Raw genomic sequence first — 18,699 nt, 5'->3', positions numbered from 1 at the left:
GGTGGACGATCCCCCTTCGCGGGCGGTTATGGCTACGACGGCACGTGGGGATGGGCGGTTCATGGAAGAAAGGGGGGGGGCTCCTTTTCCTTTGGGTTGAAGAGCGAGGAGGATGCTTGGTGAGGATGGGTATGATGCCTGCCTAGCAGGTAGCAGGTATCGGAGATATCCTCTTTTTTTTTCTTCTTTTGCGACGCCTGCGCCACCACAACTTTCCTTGCGGGTAGGTCCTTCAGAGTTGCGAGGAACAGGGGTGTATGTGTGTGTGTGTGTGTGTGTGGTCCTCCACGGTTGGCGCTGAGACTGAGATAATAGGGGGGGGAGCTGGTTGGATGGCAGTGTTTGGGGCATGAATGTACAATGTGTGGAAATACCTGGAGTCAGCGTCAATTCTGGCTGTCGTGTAAAGGTACGATGTACTCGAGGTGAAGGGAGAGGCGTGGCCCTTCTGAGCCGCCGGGAGAGGTTCCGGATCTCATACGACGTACGATATAGAGGCCTACTGTATTTGAGGAGAAACGGGGAAGAAAATGGCATGAGTGAGATTTCGTCATCGCCGACACTTTGTTCAAAGAAAAAGGGAGAAAGAAAGGGGGGCCAGGAATCACTACCCGCCGGGAACCCCGGGATAGTAAAACAGATCCGGACGGGGAGGGTAAGGGAGGGGGGGGGGGGGGGGGGGGGAGAGGAACAGATTGGCGAGAGGCGGAAGTGAGACGAAAGCTTCAACCGTGCTTCAACGTTGGGCTTACTACAGGTAGGTGTACTCCAAGTACACATACACACACACTGAACGCAAAGACTTGGGAGGGAGGGGGGCGTTTTTCGGCCGATGTTGGGTGGCGGTTGTTTCGTCTTTCGTACCTCGTGGGCATGTGTCGTTTGGATGGATAGGCGAGGATTGGATGGTGAAGCTGATGTTCTGTTGAAAGTTTGAGCTTCTTTATCCTCTTCTTTTTTCTTTCTTGTTCGACACGTGCGGGTTTGTCACCTGCTTGCATCTCTTTCTGTCTGTGTCTGTGTGTTTTGAAGGTGTGTGTGTGTGTGTGTTTGTGTGTGTGTGTGTGTGTATGCGGATGAGGCCAACAACTGGCTGGAGTTGAAAGTCTATACACTAGAGAGGGAACTCGCAGCTTTCTGTTCTGCCCGTGACTCGGCCCTCGGAAGGAGAAGAGGGGGGAAGGGAGGGGAGGTCATGGTAGATTCGTCAATGGCATTGACGGATTGAGGGCACGAGCGAACAGGCGGGATTCGGGACTCGATCCCCGGGGCCCCTTTTCGATCGTTACCCCATTTTGGAGCCGCCGAACGACCCCCCCCCCCCGCCTCGCTTTTTCTGGTTGTGTTCGTGTCAGAGTTTTGGGGGGGGGGGGGGGGGGGGGGGGGGGGGGGGGAAGGGGTCACGACGAAGCTTGCTCAGCAGCTGAGGATGGGAAAAGGGTTGGTTGGCGTGGCAAAAAAAAAAAAGGGCCGGACTACGAGCGCAGAGATGGTGGGATCGCGATGGCGACGATCGTGATGGCGGTGTGGTGGTGTCGAACGAGATTCTACCGATGGTCTCTGCAAGGTTAGGTGTCTTGGAACACGTTGGAATCTACGGGTACCGTGTGGTTTTGGAAGACTCTAGATCCACGGAACTTGGTGGAGTTTGAGTCTGTTATTTCTTTTTGGAGAGCGTCTTCGTCTGATGTCTCGGGCCAGTAGATTGAGTTGGGTGATGTGAGTTGTTCGACGAGCCGTAAGGATGGGGGGGGGGGGGGCTGCTTACTCAGTGACCATGCAGTACAGACAACAAGTACACAGTCATGGCCGCGTTCACGCGGATGGAAAGTTGGGTGTGTTTGAAGAGGCTGGGCGGTTCCGCGGTCCTTGACATGGATTCGTGGTTTTGAGGTTGCCGACGGCGGTTGAAGAGTGGCTTCGCCATGCCAAGGTTCAAAGACGCCCGTACGGCAGAGAGATCGATCCGGGCTATCTGTTCAAGCCTTTACTGCCTTGATCTGCACTGGACTACAGTATACATACCCATTATGCAATAATAAAGCACATGTCTTGATTCAAGTTGCTTCGAGAGTTGCTTCAAGTCTAGTATAGAACGCTCAGATCCGCCACTTAGCACCTTGACAGCTTTGGACATAGAGTTGCAGATTACCTCTCTCTAAGGCCAACCAGTTCCTGACCTTACCTGCCACCGGTAACTCCCTTTCTCTGCTATCATTGATCATCGTGCACGAGGACTCAACAGCAAACACTTATTGCGACCCGAACTTCAAAGAGTGATATCTAGACGCTCTCAGCCGCTTGAGCACAGTATTCTCTTGTTGAAAGTTGTCATTGAGCCCTAGCAAGCTCATGGCGATCATATCAAATTCTTCCCAACGCCCTGGCTGAGATCCTGCTCGTTCTGTTAGCACGGGGTTGGCTTCGTCTGGAGCACTACATACAGGCCTGCTACTGCAGAGTTTCAGAGAGTCTCTCCCATGGAATTGTTGAATGTCCCGCGGATTGACTTGCAAAAAGTCTCTCAGAGACTACGGTGTAAGATCTTTGGAACTGGGATTGGAGTATACCATCTCTGGCAGCTCTAAATAGTCGGCGTTCAGAATCCCAAACTGCAATGCAGTTTTCTTGGTCGCTCTGCCTCTTTTCTTGATATCTATCGGCCGTGACGAGCAGCACAGGAGCATGCGCCTCGTTGCCGACAGCTGCTTGAGGTGGCCCAAGACTTCCCCCATCTCCTTCGGCGGTGCCTTGTCGAGCCCGTCCAGGACGAAGACGCTGAGCCACGGGCGGTGTAATTTGTAAGAGGAGATCGATGCAGCTCTCGGCACCGAGCGTCAGGCCGAAAGTCGCTTTTGAGATGCTGAAGTATCGCGAAAGCAACGAGGCGGAGGCCGGGCTGGCTAGGGTCTGCAGGGCGAGACTGCGGATGATGCTGTCAGCTTGCAATATAGTCCGGCCCCTGCGAGATGCCTCCAGCCGCCTGGCTGCTTCTTCGGAGAGGCCGGCTTGCAGACGGCTGAGTTGCTCAAGGCTCGACGACGGTGCCCTGATACTGGCCCTGGCGGCAAAGACCAGGTACCGTTTTTCCATCCACTCACTACCTCAGGTCTCGCAGGAAATGATCCTTAATAGATTTCACTGTATAGAGGCCAAGGACAAGTCAGAGCAATGTGTTATTCTGTAGTGATAAACGGCCTTGTGACATGAGCATATACTGCTGCGGCCTCCCGAATCCGTCGGACAATGCTCCATGTCAGTGGTCGCAACGGCTGCCTGCAGCGATGTACCTATCGAAACTTCAGATTGATAGGAGTATAGTTCCCAGCCAAGTATTCATTCAAATCAGCCCAAGTGGTGACACCCTACTGAATGTTGCAACGAGTGTTGCCGCAAGAGCAAGTGTACGGACCACGGCCTGAACCGTCGAGCTTGTCCGGGTAAAACTCCTTGCGGATAGCACGTCTCAAGATAGTTGTAAAGCCAGTTCAGTTCGTGTTTGTATGGTTGAGATAGCTACAAGACCCACAAGATGAATCCTGCAAGTTTGCACCATCCTCAGTCGGTCTGGCAAAGGCCAATGGGAGGAGACCTATGGCGGCAAGAGCGAGGAACTTCATTGTGGTTGATTAAACTGTTACATGGGAGAAAAGTTGGTGGTTGTGAGTGGCACCGATGTTACAGAAATGTAGTTGGCTGAGAATGTTTATACTATAGAAAGCAACTTATCGACTCAAGTTTTCGCAACTCCATTTGGTTAGGTCCGCGCGGACACAGTGAAAGTATCCAGTCAGGCGCTAGAAGGTGTTGGTTCGTCACTCTCTACCTAAGTCTTGGGCTATCTCTAATAACGGCGATTCTGTTTTTTAGGTTGGATGAGAATCCCTAGCTGAGCTCAAGCAATGGAATCTGGTTAGAATTCTCTGCAGAAGGGACTTCCTGATGTCTTGCCGTGCCCGATAGGGTAGCTTGTATTGACTTAGTTGAGTTGATCGAGTAAACCTCATAGCTCGTATTACGGGGACAGCTCCTTGACAGCGCTATTGTAGTAAAACATAACATCAATGTTGCTGATTACCTCATAATCTCACGGTACAGTTGCCCTATGAAAATAATTCCTCTGTCCCTTGCCTGCTTCTTCTTAAATTCCAGCGAGACGGATGTTTGTGTGAACCAAAAGTTAAATAGAGTGCTTACGCCAGTGGCTTGCAGAAACTTTTATCAGTCTAAGCTGCTTTAACGGATCTCTTGTGCTACGCGCGCTGTGATTGTGTGTGGATCGCCCCCCTCTCATCATATCGGCCCAAGCCTCACTTACCAGCCCGACTTCGAACTCGTCACAATCCGATGGTCCGACCTTCTTGTTTTCCCAATAGGGGTTCACTGGCAATTGTCACCTTCGGTGGCCGGATTTTGAGATGGATTCAGTCACAACAACTGTGGTAGCCTTGGACTGTATGGCTTGACTCGATGCTGAAGATAAGAAACTTAGGGTGTCAGTCCGAAATGAACGATCCACATACGACACCCCGCAGATAGAGATAACGTTCTGTAGATCAGAAGGGGTCGAAAGGCGGGGAACAAATATCAATCCTACGACTGAGACTGAGTCGCCGGGGTTCGGTGGGATGACCGCACATGTATATAGACCACCTCCCTTTCCCAAACTGTTCTGTTCAGTGTACATGACACCTCCTCACTATCAGCACACTCGTCGAGCCATGACGTACGGACTTTCAAACCGCGGCAACGTGGCAGCCAAGCCGAATGATGGCATGCTTCTCTGGACCATCGTCAAGGACCTCTGGGACCCCAAAGACAACCCAAGAGGCTACGTCAGCTTGGGAATCGCGGAAAACACACTCATGCACGACAAACTGTCCGCACACATCCACACTAACCTTGCCGTGCCCAACCACTCTTTCACGTACGGCGATGGCATGACCGGATCCAAGCGTCTCAAAGCGTCACTCGCGCGGTTTCTAACAGAGCGGCTGAAGCCGGTAACAGGTCTTGAGCCGCAGCATATCTCCGTCACAAACGGATGCAGCTCGGCGATCGAGCATCTGGCCTGGGCGCTTGGAAACCCGGGCGAGGGTTTCCTCCTCGGACAGCCTCACTACGGCGCTTTCTTGCCGGACGTCGAGTATCGGACAGGGTGCAAGCTTGTGCAGGTGCCTTTCCACGAGGTCGACCCCTTCGGTCTGGACGCCGTGCGGAAATACGGGGATGCCTTGTTGGCTGCCCAGGCCAAGGGCACCAGGATCGCCGCCCTGATTCTGTGCCACCCTCACAATCCCCTCGGCAGATGCTACCCGCGGGAGACCATCATTGGGCTGATGCGACTCTGTCAGGAACACGACATGCACCTCATCAGCGACGAGATCTACGCCCTATCGATCTGGAACAACACTCTCGACACCGACCCGGCGCCTGTTCCCTTCGAGTCGTGCCTCTCCATCGACACGGCGGGCGTCATGGACCCCCACAGGCTTCACGTGCTCTGGGGCATGTCCAAAGACTTTGGCGCGAACGGAATCAGGCTGGGCGCCATCGTGTCCCAGCACAACCCGGCCTTGCACGATTCTCTGACCCCCATCGGCATCTACAGCTCGCCCTCTGCCATTACTGACCACGCGACCGCCAACATCCTCGACGACCGGGAGTGGGTTGACGGGTACATCGAGGAGAACCGGCGCAAGCTCCAGGAAAACTTCGAGCTGGTCGCCGGTTGGGCCCGAGACAGCGGCATCGAGTACGCACAAGGCGCCAACGCCGCGTTCTTCCTGTGGGTCAACTTGGGCAAGGCGTACCGCGCGCGTCGACCGGAGAGAGAAGTTCGGGACGTCACCGCGGAGGTGATGGGCGCGTTGCTCGAGAAGAAGGTGTTCCTGGCTTCGGGAGAACAATTTGGCTCCGAACAGCCGGGCTGGTTCAGGATCGTCTTTTCGAACAACAAGGAGGTGGTATCGGAAGGTCTCCGTCGGATTGCTGCTGTGTTGAATGAGTGATGAGTAGTTCGTGGCGCAAATACTAGCCAAAAGATTGTTGACAGCACGACACAGAACAGCGAACGTCGGAGCTGATTTACGATAATACTCATCAACTCTAGTCGAGGTTTGAAAGATCCTGTGATCTTCCTTAGACATTAAGCTCAGTCCATCCTTTGCTACCACTTTATGTGGTCTTGGCCCCTGATGAAGTGAAGCCAGTTTTGTCTCCCTGTTAAATGGGCCAAGTGCCACCCATCGACTCAGGCATTTACCGTAGTCCGAGTCAGGTTCATTGGCACATGGAACACAATACAGTACTGGGTTTTTGAGCCTGCTGGTAGGGATTCTTTTCCGGTTGCATGCCATTCAGTAAAATTCTTGATACGTAATGATAAATAACTGACAGTCTGCCATAACGATCATGTTCCAGAGGTGTACTGAAAACAAACCTGTTGAATTGGAGCATGAGCCGCTTAAACCACCCACACGGCACCCAAGGCCGAGATAATCTGGATATTTTTTCCCGTTTCGGTAAGGCGCCCTTTGGGGCATCCACACGACAATAACGAGGATGGTTGATACTCTTAACTGCTTCTAGAAATGTTGTGGCTGGATCCCTGTCTAACCGCGCGCCTACCGGCCTTACACACACATCATGTTGATCTTTACTGTGTTCCCCATAGGTTTAAAGTGCTGAAACGGATAAAAACGCATTTGCCATGAACCATGTTCTGGTTGGTCACGTAATTGGTTCTCCGTGATCTGCCCCGGATTTCTAGTCATGATCCAAGGCTTTGATCGATAATCGACAGCATCTTTGCAAACACACTGTACTGTGGCTGGTATGGACGTTCGGCAGAACAAGAAGTCGAGAGAGTAGGATGTATGGAAACAGGTCGTATTCTTCGGAGAACTGGTTGTTCGAAGCGAGGGCTTTGGCGTCAAGGGTGGGTGTCATTCAGTGAAGGGCATGACAGGTATGCCAACTATTACAGTCACAGCCCAAAAGTCTGAGATCACCCCCCTCTAAAATACAGGCATACATGATCGCAAACTAATGGGCCCCTACTGTACACACACCAGGACGGCCCATTTGCTTAGCAAGAAAACCGAATCCACATTAAAAGGGGCATGTCGTTGGTCAGAACCCGGTCTAGATGGGCCCCGAGTAGATTGGCCAACTCATGACCCTGATTATGTGCCGTGTAAGTGATCGTGCCAGGACCAGCACAACACTGGCTCACTCCATCACCCGACATGTTCCCAGGACGTGGAGCATCCAAGGGGTGTCCGATGATGCATCAGAGCACGTCTTCCGCGGCGTGAAGACCGTTCTGGGTTGCGCTGGGTATAAGTAGCTGCGACCTGCCCGGTTCTCCAATTCGCTCTCGGGATTTGTCTATCCCGCACCCAAACACGCTCTTTATAGAACCAGGCACCAAACGAACCTCCAGTTCAACATGATCTTGCTCACGCTCGTTGCTTCGGCTCTGCTGGCCACACCGGCGGCTGCTTATGACACGCTTCTCAAGTTCCACGAAGCCCCCGAAGTCGAAATCCGCACCATCGACGAGATCCACAAGGCTGCCGTCGCAGAGGGCGGCGTCGTCACGCTGTGGCACGGTGGCGACGAGAAGAATCAACAAGACCTCCTGAAGCAGGCGTTTGAGGAGCGCTTCCCCGGCATGACGCTGAACCTCACCGTGGACATATCAAAGTATATCGACGGCGACATCGACCGCCAGCTGTCTGAGGGCAACGTCTATGTCGACAGCGTGATACTACAGACGTTGCAGGACTACCCTCGATGGGATCGGGAGGGCGCCCTGCTGCGGTACAAGCCATTGAACTTTGACAAGATCCACCCCGGGTTCCGCGATGTCTGGGCGTCGTGGTACGCCGTGGTCGTCTTCGGCTGGACCAACATCTGGAACGCCGAAAAGGTGGATCAGGGCCCCGTCGAGTACTCGGACTTCCTGAAGCCCGAATACAAGGACAAGTTGGTCTTCACGTACCCCAACGACGACGACGCCGTGCTCTATGCATTCGACCTGGCGTGAGTTAGAGAGCCGGCCATGTCTTGTAGTCTTAACATAAAAAACCAAAAACTGACCGCGTCCCAGTATGCAGCAGAACGGATACAGCTGGTTCGAGAACCTGCTCGCCCAAAACCCCCGCTGGGTCCGCGGCACCGCGACCCCGACCACCGTCATGGGCCAGGCCAATAACTCGTACGCCGTCACCTTCACCGGCGCCCTGGGCCTGGCGCCCGCCGCCCCTTTCAACATCTCCATCCCCAGGGACGGCTTCTTCGTCACATGGGGCCAGCGCGCCGCGATCCTCAAGGACGCGCCGCACAAGGAGGGCGCGAAGCTCCTCCACAACTTTTTGCTCGGCGACGAGTACCAGAGCCCCGACAACACGGGCATGTGGAGCGTCCGCAGGGACATGCCGCCCCCCGCGGGCTTCCCCGAGCTGATGGACCTCAACTCGACAAACCCGGTTGACTTTGAGCGCTTCATGGGGGACCGCGAGAGGGTGGAGAGGCTGAAGCTGTTTTTCGAGAGTAAAATCGGCACCGCACAGGGACTGAGCCCCTTGATTAACGATTTGTAATTTTCAGTAGAAGAGGGGTTGGGAATTTCTCAGGAAATACAACCATGACGTGCTCTAGGCCTTGTTGCTCATAGCACATGTTGAAGTCATGGGCCTGAAGTTCCCAGTCTTTGCCTCCTTTTGTGAATCAAACAGCCCCGCCGTACTGTCATTGATGGAGTGATATTATCTGACAACGAACCACCCCTTTCTTTCACCAGTCATGGGAGAAGTCTTTTATTTGTTACAAGCGTTGTGAAGTAGTGAGCTGGATGGAAAGTTTATGAGGACGAAACAGAACAGAGCGGAAACTGGCCCAGTTTGATTTATGTACAATAGCCCGCCGTCATTACATCGGTTCATCTATGGAGTAAAGATCCCTTTCTCCCATCTCCACTGAGTTGCCCTTTCTTGAACAGGGGACGCGGTGACAGGATACAAACCAAAGTTGCCGGGTCTTAGAGTTCATCCGTCCCCCGGGCCCCGGGCCCCGCAGAGATCCGGCCCCGCTACGGATCGGGCGCTGAAAACCTTAACCCGGCTGCACCGGGCCCGCGTCCGGGTCCTCGTCCAATTCCTCATCAAGGCGCACGACCACGATCGGACAACACCAACACCGCCTCTCTACTTGTCGAGGGCCTGACTTTCACACTGTTTTTTACTCGGGTCAGCATTGTGGACAAACATGGCCCGCAGCGTGTGTATTCGACTTACCATCTGCCAGTACACGCCTTGCATCTTCAACAACTCATTATGGGTGCCCTTCTCCAACACCTTGCCCTCGCCGAAGACGAAGATGACATCGGCGTTTTGGACCGTTGCCAGCCGATGGGCGACGCAGATCATGGTCCGGCCCTTGCTGGCGCGCTCAAAGGCCGCCTGCACCAGTTTTTCTGATTCCGAGTCGAGTGACGACGTCGCCTCGTCGAGCAGAAGGATCTTGGGGTCGCGGATCAGAGCGCGCGCGATGGAGATGCGCTGCTTCTGGCCGCCGGACAACGAAAAGCCTTTGGATCCGATATCCGTGTTGTACCCCTCCGGCAGGGACACGATGAAGTCGTGAATGGAGGCGTCGCGGCAGACCTGGTGGATGCGCTCGTCCGAGACGGCATCTGCATCGACGCCGAGGCAGATATTCTCACGGATCGTTCCTTGGAACATGCAAGGCTCCTGAGCAACTAGCGACAGGTTCTTGCGATACTGGTCGGCGTCGAGGCTGTAGATGCTCTTGCCGTTGCAGAGAATGTCGCCTTTGTCCAGGCTATAGAAGCGTTCCAGGAGCGAGATGACGGATGTTTTTCCACACCCCGAGGGACCGACGAGGGCGGCGAACTGTCCCTTGTTGATGGTCAAGTCGATGCCTGTGAAGACGGGCGTGTCGCGCGTGGGGTAGCGGAAGTGGGCGTTCTTCAGCTCGATCTTCACGCCGCCGTCCGTGTCAGGGATCTGCCCCGTCGCGGCCTCGCTCTGTTGTCTGTTTGGGTTGCGCAGACTCATGATGCGATTCGCGGCGGCCGAGGCCTGCGCGGCATTGGGGCCGTAGCTGAGGCCCTGTCCTGCTGCCTCGGCGCCCTGCATGACGGCCATGAAGCAGACGAAGAAGTCGATGATGCCATACTCACGGCTGGCGAGGAGACGGCCGCCATACCAGAAGATGAGGCCCTGGCAGCCAATATTGACGCTGTCGGCGAAGCCAAAGAGGACGCTCGTCCAGCGTGCTTTCTTGTAAGCCTCGACCACGTGGTTCCGCAACAGCTTGTCGTAACGCGTGTGGACGACGCTCTCCATTGTGAGGGACGAGACGGTGCGGAACGCGCCGATGGCCTCGGCGGCGAACTGGGAGCTCTCGGCGAAGACGGCGGCGTTCATCTTCTCAAACTCGAGCTCATACTTGAACTTCCAGTACCCAGCAAATAAGCCGACAGGCATCGTGACGAAGGTGGCAACCAGAGCCAGTTTCCAGCCAAAGACGTAGGCAATGGCGAGGGCTCCCGCAACGTTGAACACAGACATGAGGAGGAAGGACATGTTTAGCCCTAGAAGCTCCTCGAGCTGCTTTGGATCGCCGGCGACGCGCGCGACGAGGGTCCCGTGCGAGTTGGCGTCGTCGTCGAAGAAGACGGTGTTCTGACGGAGGATGGACTCGAAGTACTCCTTCTTGTAGAGGGCGCTGATGTTGTGCTGCAAGTGGACGGCGATGGCGCCCTGGAAGAAGTAGCCGACGCCGACGCCGACGGCGAGGACAACCCACATCAGCGACCAGAACTGACCCTCCGACCGGATCGTGTCCATGTCGACAAAGGTGAAGACCTGGAAGACCTGGGCGAAGAGCCAGGCCATCAGCGGCGTGCTGGCGGCGGAGCAGGCGGCGAAAAAGGCGATCGCCACGTAGATCCAGCGGTTCTTCTGCTCGGCCAAGAGCTTGAAGAAGCTGCTAAAGATGTTGGGCCCCTTGGGGGCGGCCTGCTGGATCTGCTCGTCGTCTTCGTCGTCCTCCGGCAGGCCGGCGGCGACGCTCTTTGTCTTCTCCAAGACCAGCAACTCATGATCCGAGGCGTCGTCGCCGCTGGTCACGTCGGCGTCGGCGGGCTCGCCAAGCGACAGCTTCTGCGCGAGGACGAGGCCGTGATACGCGCCGGACTCGTTCTGCAGCAGGGCCTCATGGGTGCCGGACTCGACGACCTGCCCCTTGCGCAGAACGACGATGCGGTCGGCCTTCCTGATGGTCGACAGGCGGTGGGCGATGGTGATGGTGGTGCGGTTCTTGGCGACGCGGTCGAGGGCGGCCTGGACGATCTTCTCGCCGCGGACGTCGATGGCGCTGGTGGCCTCATCGAGGATGACGATCTTGGGCTTCCGGACGATGCTCCGGGCGATGGCGATGCGCTGCCGTTGGCCGCCCGAGAGCTTGGCGCCGCCGTCGCCGACGGCCGTGTCGTAGCCGTCTGGGAGGCGGTCGATGAACTCGTCGGCGAAGGCCTCATGGCAGGCCTCCTTGACGAGCTCCCGCTTCTCCGCCTCTGGGGCGTCTTCCCATTCCGAGCCGATGAGCCCGTACGCGACGTTTCGGAAGATTGTGTCGTTGAAGAGGAACGGCTCCTGCTGGACGAGCCCGATCTGAGAGCGCCACCACTTGAGGTCGATGTCGGTCAGGGCTTGTCCTCCCGTCGTTATGCTCCCCGAAAGAGGGACGACGGGCTGGCTCTCTTCTTCGTTGGCAGCGGCGGCGGCGATGGGCTCCATCACGCCGCCCAGCTGCTGCTCGGTTTTTCTTCTTGACCTGTCTTTCTTATTGCTTTTGCTTTTGTTCTTGTTCTTGGTCTCCCTCTTCTTCTCCTCTTGAGCCCCGTTCAACTTCTCCACGCCGAGCGTCTTTTCGATGACGTGATGCTCGCGGAGGTCATACCACCTCTCGACGAGACCGACGATGGTGCTCTTGCCGGACCCGGAGGGACCGACGATGGCCGTGTTCTTGCCGGCCTCGATGGTGAGGTTCAGGCCATCGAGGATCTTGACATGTGGCCGGCTCGGGTACGCAAAGACGACGTCCTTGAAGACAATGTCGTCCGTCGCGGCCACGTCTGGGTCTCTCAGGTGGCCAGTATCGGGCCGGGGCGCATCGATGACGGCAAAGAACTCGCAGGCGGCGACCATGGCCCGCGAGACGGCCATGAGCGGGTTCGCGATGCGCTCGACGGACATGATGATCATCATGACTGACAGGAGGACGACCATGATGGTGCCCGGGTTGGTCATGTTGCCGTCGGCAAACTCCTTGGTGCCGAACCAGAAGCTGAGGCCGAAGACGGCGTAGGTGCCGAAGAAGACGAGGCCGAACTGCAGGGCGAGGAGGGGCGCCGTTCGCTGGCCCTTGGCGCGGGCGTCGTCGACCCAGCGGGAGTAGCGGGCGACCATGCTGTCCTGGGCGCCGCAGGCGGTCAGCATGCGGATGCTGCTGAAGGACTCGCTGGCGACGCCGTTGGCCCTGGCCTCGGACTTGGCCTGCTGGTCCTGCAGGCGGACGATGAAGGGCATGAAGACGCTGACGACGATGAGGATGAAGACGACGATGGAGAAGGTGACGAGGGTCAGGCGCCAGCTCCAGACGAAGGCGACGGCGATGGCGCACCAGATGGTGCCGTTGAACTCCATAAAGGTGCCGAGCTTCTCCGAGATGCCGATCTGCAGCACGTTGGCGGTGCCGGTGATGGTGCTGGCGGCGGCGCCGGGGGCCATGGAGTCGAGCACGTGGACGGACTGGCCGAAGAGGGACTGGATGTAGTGCAGGCGGACGGCGGAGGAGAGGCGGATGCCGATCATGCGGAAGCAAAACTTGTTGACGCAGTTGAGGAGGAAGCGGCCGAGGAACAGGCCGAGCACGTAGAGCGATAGCTGGTCGAGCAGGTCCTCGAACTCGGGGCGCGTCATGCGCGGCGGGTCCATGAAGTAGTCGGTGAACTGCCCGGCGAGGCTGCCGAAGACGATGTTCATCAGCGGCAGCGTCGTGCCGGCGCCGATGGACGCGATGGACGCGAAGACGTAGATGACGATATCCCACTTGGTCGCGTACGAGAAGACGCGGACGTAGTCCCGGAAGGCCGGTTCGCGTTCGGGGCGCCTCCCGACGGCCTCGGACCCTTTGCCCTTGCCCTTGCGCGGCGGCCCCTTTTCGCCTAGGCTTTCTTTACTCTGGGATTCCTTCTCATCGTACCGGCTTTCCCGAGTTTGTCTGTCTCTGGCTTGCGTTCCCTGTGATTGCTTCTCCGCCGTTGCTGGAGATGATGACTGTGCTTCTTCGCCCGCCTCTGCGGCGGTCGGTGATGGATTTGATACCATTTGATAGCTTACCTGGCTGAATTTTACTCTGTGATGGTGATGATGATGATGATGATGATGATGATGATGATGATGACGCTGCACAGAGACTAATTGGTGATGATCTGAAAGGGAAAAGGGAGACAAATCAGGACGCCAGTCAACCTTGATAAGTAGGGGGGAGGAGAGGGGGAAACCTCAACCAAGACTATGAACTCGCAACACTGTCATATGTGTGTGTGTGTGTGTGTGTGTTAATGGTATAGTGGAAGTTGAGCGGGAACAAACTGGGGTGCAAATGAAGAGAAGCCTTTCAAGTCCAGGCAGGTTTCCTGGGGCGAAAGGGTGGTGGTAAGTATACGCAGCGTTTCTCAGGGAACAAAGACAATCACCACCCTCAGAGAGAGCGAGTGAGACGGCATCACGCAGACATAGACAGAGAGGAATGCAACCCGGGCCCCTCGGCGCCAGGTCTGACCGCATTACCGTTGCTCTACTGGGCTGGCAGATGTGCCAAGCGCCAATCATGAATTCTGCTGGCTGACGGGCTGGTGGAGCTCTCGATCAATCTAGGCTACGGAAAGGATCTATACTCCGAGACTAAGCCTATCGTCGACCTAGTGCCAAAAGCCTTGTAAATGTACTCTCTCTCCCTTTCTATCTCTCTGCCTCTGTCTGCCCATCTCTCTCTCTCTCTCTCTCTCTCTCTCTCTCTCTCTCTCTCTCTCTCTCTCTCTCTGTGTGTGTGTGTGTGTGCGTACGTGTTCAGTTTATCTAGTCAACCCACCATGTGAGTGTCATGAAGTCATGGTTGCACGTTGTCCTCCATTTTCTATTATTTTCCGTCTTCTTAAAGGTCCACTTCGCTTTCGTTACTCTGGTCCGAATCATCAACTTAACGTCCGAAGAGCAGAGACTAGAAGCTGGGGTACATCATATCAGGCTCGACCATGATCCGTTATCTGCGTAATAAACCCGCCTGTTGAGACATAAACAACCGAGCTTTTCATTCGGCGGCTCACCGGACCTCTCTTTGACTCTATTCCCGCCAGGTCTTACATCGAGATGCACCACCACTACCAGAGACTGGCCAAGATAGTTTTTACGTGTAACGTATACTCGCAGAAAAAGAAAGGCGCCCTTGACGACTGTAAGCTGCGTGCTCCGATATCTTGAGATCTTGCATGATTCGAAATAGAATGTTACTCGACAACCGGCGGGGGGGCCAGGACTAATAATCACCGACTGAAAAGAGTTTAAATGGACGATCCACGCAAACCGGCCGTTCGTCGCCAAGTGTGTTCTGGCCTACATTGGCAGGTCGACAACTAGATTGGAAACCCTTCGTTGAAGAACCAATGGGGGGCCGTCGTCACACTATATATAATGGGCCTTGTTTGCTGCTGGAAAACCATATGCTCTGCACGTTTAATGAATTCTTTCTTCTGTTCTCGATTCCCTCCCCCCCCCCCCGCGCGCTACGTGGAATTGTATCCATGGCGGCCACTTGGGACCCAACGCTCTCCGAAATCCAACGCCGTGTTTTCTTGTAATGTAGCAAGAGCTTGGCTCAAGGAAAAAGAAAAAGAAGCCCCTAGACCTCCCGGCCGTTGACGGGCTATGCGGTCCGTGAGTTCTCGGTATTCTCCTCTCTCTCGGCCCGTCTCGGACGCTCACGCCACGATGAAGCAGGAGTTCGCATCCGCGTTGGGGATGGTCCAGCTTTTCCGGCCTCTGTAGGGGCTGAACCCTCAAGTAAAGATCTCAGAACGTGACCCTGCCTACGCCATAAGTCACTGGGGGGGGGGGGGGGGGGGGGGGGGGGAGTAGGATGGCAAGCCACAATGATCCATCCAGGCTACGCGCTGGCTTCGGGCGGAATGATGAACCACAAAGCCGTTGCCTTAAAAGGCTCAAGGTAGATCAGCGGCTGGTCAACACGACGTGTTCTCCGAGCACGCAATGAGTTATAGCTATTGATAATCCGTCACCAAAGACCTCACCCACATTGTCCGCATGATTGGTGGAGGGTTCATGAAATGAGGGGGGGGGGGGGGGGGGGGAGGGGGGCGTGTCGACACATTCCTGTCCCATTCAAGTTCTCCGCGGCGTCCTGTCTGTCTATTTACCTTCCATGTCGCGGTCATGTTAATCAGACCGACTCAACGAAAAACAAAAGGCACAGAGTTACTGCCAGTGGCCTTCCACGAGGTCATGGGTCATCTATGGGTCTCCCTGCATGCCCAGCGGCGGGTCATGCTGCTTACGGGCGTAGCGCTTTACCCAAATGGATGCATGGCATATGTTCTTGGCTCTCTAACGTAATGTTTATTGATTGATGAATAGTCACTCGGGTTTAGTAGGTAGGTGACTGAGGGGCGGATAAGCCGGTACCAAGTCAACAGACTTGAGGCTCTGTATGCGTCGAATGTCAAGGACGGAGGAGGGCAGAGTGTTCGAATGGATCGGCGATGGCGTTCTTGCACTAATACTCACCCATATACGCCCTTTATGGAACCGCCTGGCGGTCCGTCTTACTCAGCGCTCCGCATTGAAGACGGCACTTTGAGGCCTCAGTCGTGGAGAGACAGTCTATCTGTTCCCAATGCAGGTGGCCGGTGACGGTCCGCTGCGGCTGCACCCCAAAGTACATTCGTACGTTCATGTAAGTGGTCAGATGCAGCGAGCGGAGGCGGGAGGAATGGAAGGCGGCTAAGGAGCATCGCGATGTAAGACAACAGACGGGGGTGAGCGCAACATATGTCTGGATGGAGCCAAATTGACACAATTCAGCCGCTCGTAGCTCTGGTCTATGAATCTACTCCTTTTTCGGCCGCCGTATCCAAGGGTCCAGCCAAAGACGGCAGAGCTCCCTGCGCCAGGGACCTTCCGCCTTGTTCCTTTCCAGGGACCTCGTCGTGAGTATGTCTTGGTGGTCGAATCAAACCCCCCTCTAGCCCCATGGGTCTATTATGTGTATAGGGTTCGAATTGTTGGATGGCATTTCACTCAGCGAGGCGAGAGTCGTATACAACTGCTGATGTGATATCCGACCCAATCTCGGCGGATCGAATTCTTCATCCTGTGTCTCGTCCACGGCCAGTCGTTGAGACATGCGGGAGGTGCCTTGAACGATTTGTGGCCCACTCGGCCTTGCGCTCCTGAAGCACATTCGTCCCTCGTGTGTCTTGGCCTGACAGGTCTTCATTCTCTGCAGTCATGCCCGCACACACATACAGACCCCTCTCTCAAATCTGATAATCTTGGCTGTCACCTTGCATAGAAAGAACTCTGCTCATACTACCACCCTATTCATCCTCTTTCCTCCTGCTTACCAGACCAAAACGGGCTTGTGTTGATCGCGCCAGACCTCCCACTGCATTTGCACCTTAAGCCCAAGATGTATCACCCGGTATCCACACGGGCCGTTGTCCCAAGGCGTCTATTAAACCGTTCCCGAACCCTCCCTCAGTTCTGTTAGCTACGCGATGTTTTGGAAAAAAGAAAAAAAAAAAGAAAAAAAGCAGCGGGAACACAAGGCATTATCGAACCACGTCTGGCATAGAAAGATACGCAAACATGAGTCGCCAGAGCAGCGAGACCGTAGAAAACGTCCACCACTCCCCTCGCCGGCCGTCCAACTTGGGAAGCGTGATGGCGAGAAAGAGGGATCATGATGCTGTTGGCCGGAAGGTTTACGGTACGTCCATTGCCTATCTGGCATGGCACAGAAGACATCATGGGGGTCAATGCTGACATATGTCTTCGTGTCCCAGGTCATCACTCCAAGGCTAAACTCCAGAAGCTCCAGGAGAAAGTCAAAGTCCACCAGCAATACGTGGAAGAGTCCATCAGAGCCCAGACATGTAACGTCGCCGCCGCCAACACCACCACACTGTCACCGTCAGCAGCGTCCACGCCGGGCAACTCGATGTACTCGACACCGATGATGCACCATGACACTGCAGGCTTCGGCGCCGAGCTATTCATGAGTAAGTTGGCCATCTCTCTACAAGAATTGTAGAATTATGCTCTCTCTCTCTCTCTCTGCTTTCTGCTTGTCGGCTTACCGTTGTTTCCGTCAGCACCACCAGAGCAGTTCACCACCGAGTGTGCGCCCTTTGGCACCCACATCCAAGACGAAAATGCCTTCTTTACATCGTTCCAGTCGGCCGCGGCCTTCACGCATGCTCCCCAATTCTCCCCGTGGGACATGCTGCCCGGTTCATACGACGCAAAAGAGCCGCTGACGCCCGGACCGTCCTGCTCGGCCTCGGATATACTGACAGGGTTCACAATGGAGGACCCCTTCTGCACGGCTCAAAGTCTACGAGGCTTACACGGCACCGACAACGACACGCAACAACGGCTCTCTCCGGCATGCACCGGAAGGGCGCCAGAAGAAGAAGGCCGGGCGTATGAGGACACGCCCGATTTCCATTCGCCCCAGGGCCGCGTGCGCCACGTCATAGAGCAGGCGGCGGCCGTCGGCTTCGAGACGCTGGACGAGGCCATCGCGGCGTACTACACCGAGACGTTTGAGGATGTGCCGTCGCTGTACCAGGAGCAACGGCTGAGCCGTAACCGGCGGCTGCCGCGGCTCCTGAGCACGCTGCAGAGCGCCGCCAAGGGCTGGAGCGAGTGGGAGCGGCGGGGGTTTCAGGAGCAGATCGCGATGGGCGCCGAGGAGCTGCTCGTGCAGGAGTTGAGGACGTTTATCGCGCGGCAGAAGACGGGGGCGGGCAACGGGATCGAGGCAACGGCGAGCAACGAAGTCACGGAGACGGCATCGGCGAGGAGTCAAAGGGTGCAGAACGATGTAAGTGTCGTCGCCACCACCTTGCAGTTACTAGGAAGCCTTCACGACTAATCACACTGGGGGTTCCCGCAGCTCCCAAATCTCTGGGCCCTGACAACAGCCCTACTGTCAAGGGCTAACCCGTCCAGGCAGGAAACCGGGTCGGATACGGTCCTTGTCATCATCGAAGCTCTGTGCCACGGCCGAGGGGTCGGTCCGCGTGGTGGCGGGCCGGATCGGCTGTGAATCCCATGCAGGCGGGTGGGACTTGGGAGAAGGGTGGAGAGACATTTTTTGCCCCGCAACCATGTAATCGTACTGTATTATACATCCATACACATTGTCCAACACTAACCCCCCGGGCAAAGAGGTATGTTAGCGTTACGATGCTACATCTATACCCACAATCGCATTAGAATCATTCTATGCAGTAGTAGGCTGTAGCGGTAATAAACGGCAGCCAAGACATTTCTGAAGTCTTTTGGGTGTGACTGAGTC

The 18,699-nt window shown here is 55.8% G+C and overlaps 4 protein-coding genes across 4 annotated transcripts; 3 read left to right on the top strand and 1 right to left on the bottom strand.

Moving 5' to 3' along the window:
• Positions 1–4,721: 4,721 nt before the first annotated feature.
• Positions 4,722–6,011, top strand: CDEST_00149 (Putative aminotransferase, class-I, pyridoxal-phosphate-binding, aminotransferase, class I/classII; the record flags this gene model as incomplete). Its single annotated transcript, XM_062916308.1, has 1 exon — positions 4,722–6,011. The coding sequence occupies one exon, from the start codon at positions 4,722–4,724 to the stop codon at positions 6,009–6,011; it is 1,290 nt and encodes a 429-aa protein (XP_062772359.1).
• Positions 6,012–7,453: 1,442 nt separating this feature from the next.
• Positions 7,454–8,609, top strand: CDEST_00148 (uncharacterized protein; the record flags this gene model as incomplete). Its single annotated transcript, XM_062916307.1, has 2 exons — positions 7,454–8,049; positions 8,117–8,609. The coding sequence occupies 2 exons, from the start codon at positions 7,454–7,456 to the stop codon at positions 8,607–8,609; spliced, it is 1,089 nt and encodes a 362-aa protein (XP_062772358.1).
• Positions 8,610–9,212: 603 nt separating this feature from the next.
• CDEST_00147 (Putative Type 1 protein exporter) lies at positions 9,213–13,424 on the bottom strand (the record flags this gene model as incomplete). Its single annotated transcript, XM_062916306.1, has 2 exons — positions 9,213–9,239; positions 9,303–13,424. The coding sequence occupies 2 exons, from the start codon at positions 13,422–13,424 to the stop codon at positions 9,213–9,215; spliced, it is 4,149 nt and encodes a 1,382-aa protein (XP_062772357.1).
• Positions 13,425–16,982: 3,558 nt separating this feature from the next.
• CDEST_00146 (uncharacterized protein) lies at positions 16,983–18,273 on the top strand (the record flags this gene model as incomplete). The annotated part of the gene is made up of 3 exons (XM_062916305.1): positions 16,983–17,103; positions 17,180–17,395; positions 17,489–18,273. 3 exons carry the CDS (start codon positions 16,983–16,985, stop codon positions 18,271–18,273), a joined length of 1,122 nt encoding a protein of 373 aa, XP_062772356.1.
• Positions 18,274–18,699: the final 426 nt, after the last annotated feature.

Source organism: Colletotrichum destructivum, chromosome 1 (assembly GCF_034447905.1).
Source record: "Colletotrichum destructivum chromosome 1, complete sequence".
NCBI lineage: Eukaryota > Fungi > Ascomycota > Sordariomycetes > Glomerellales > Glomerellaceae > Colletotrichum > Colletotrichum destructivum.
Note: the sequence above shows the minus strand (reverse complement) of the source record. Positions and strands in the feature narration are given on the sequence as shown.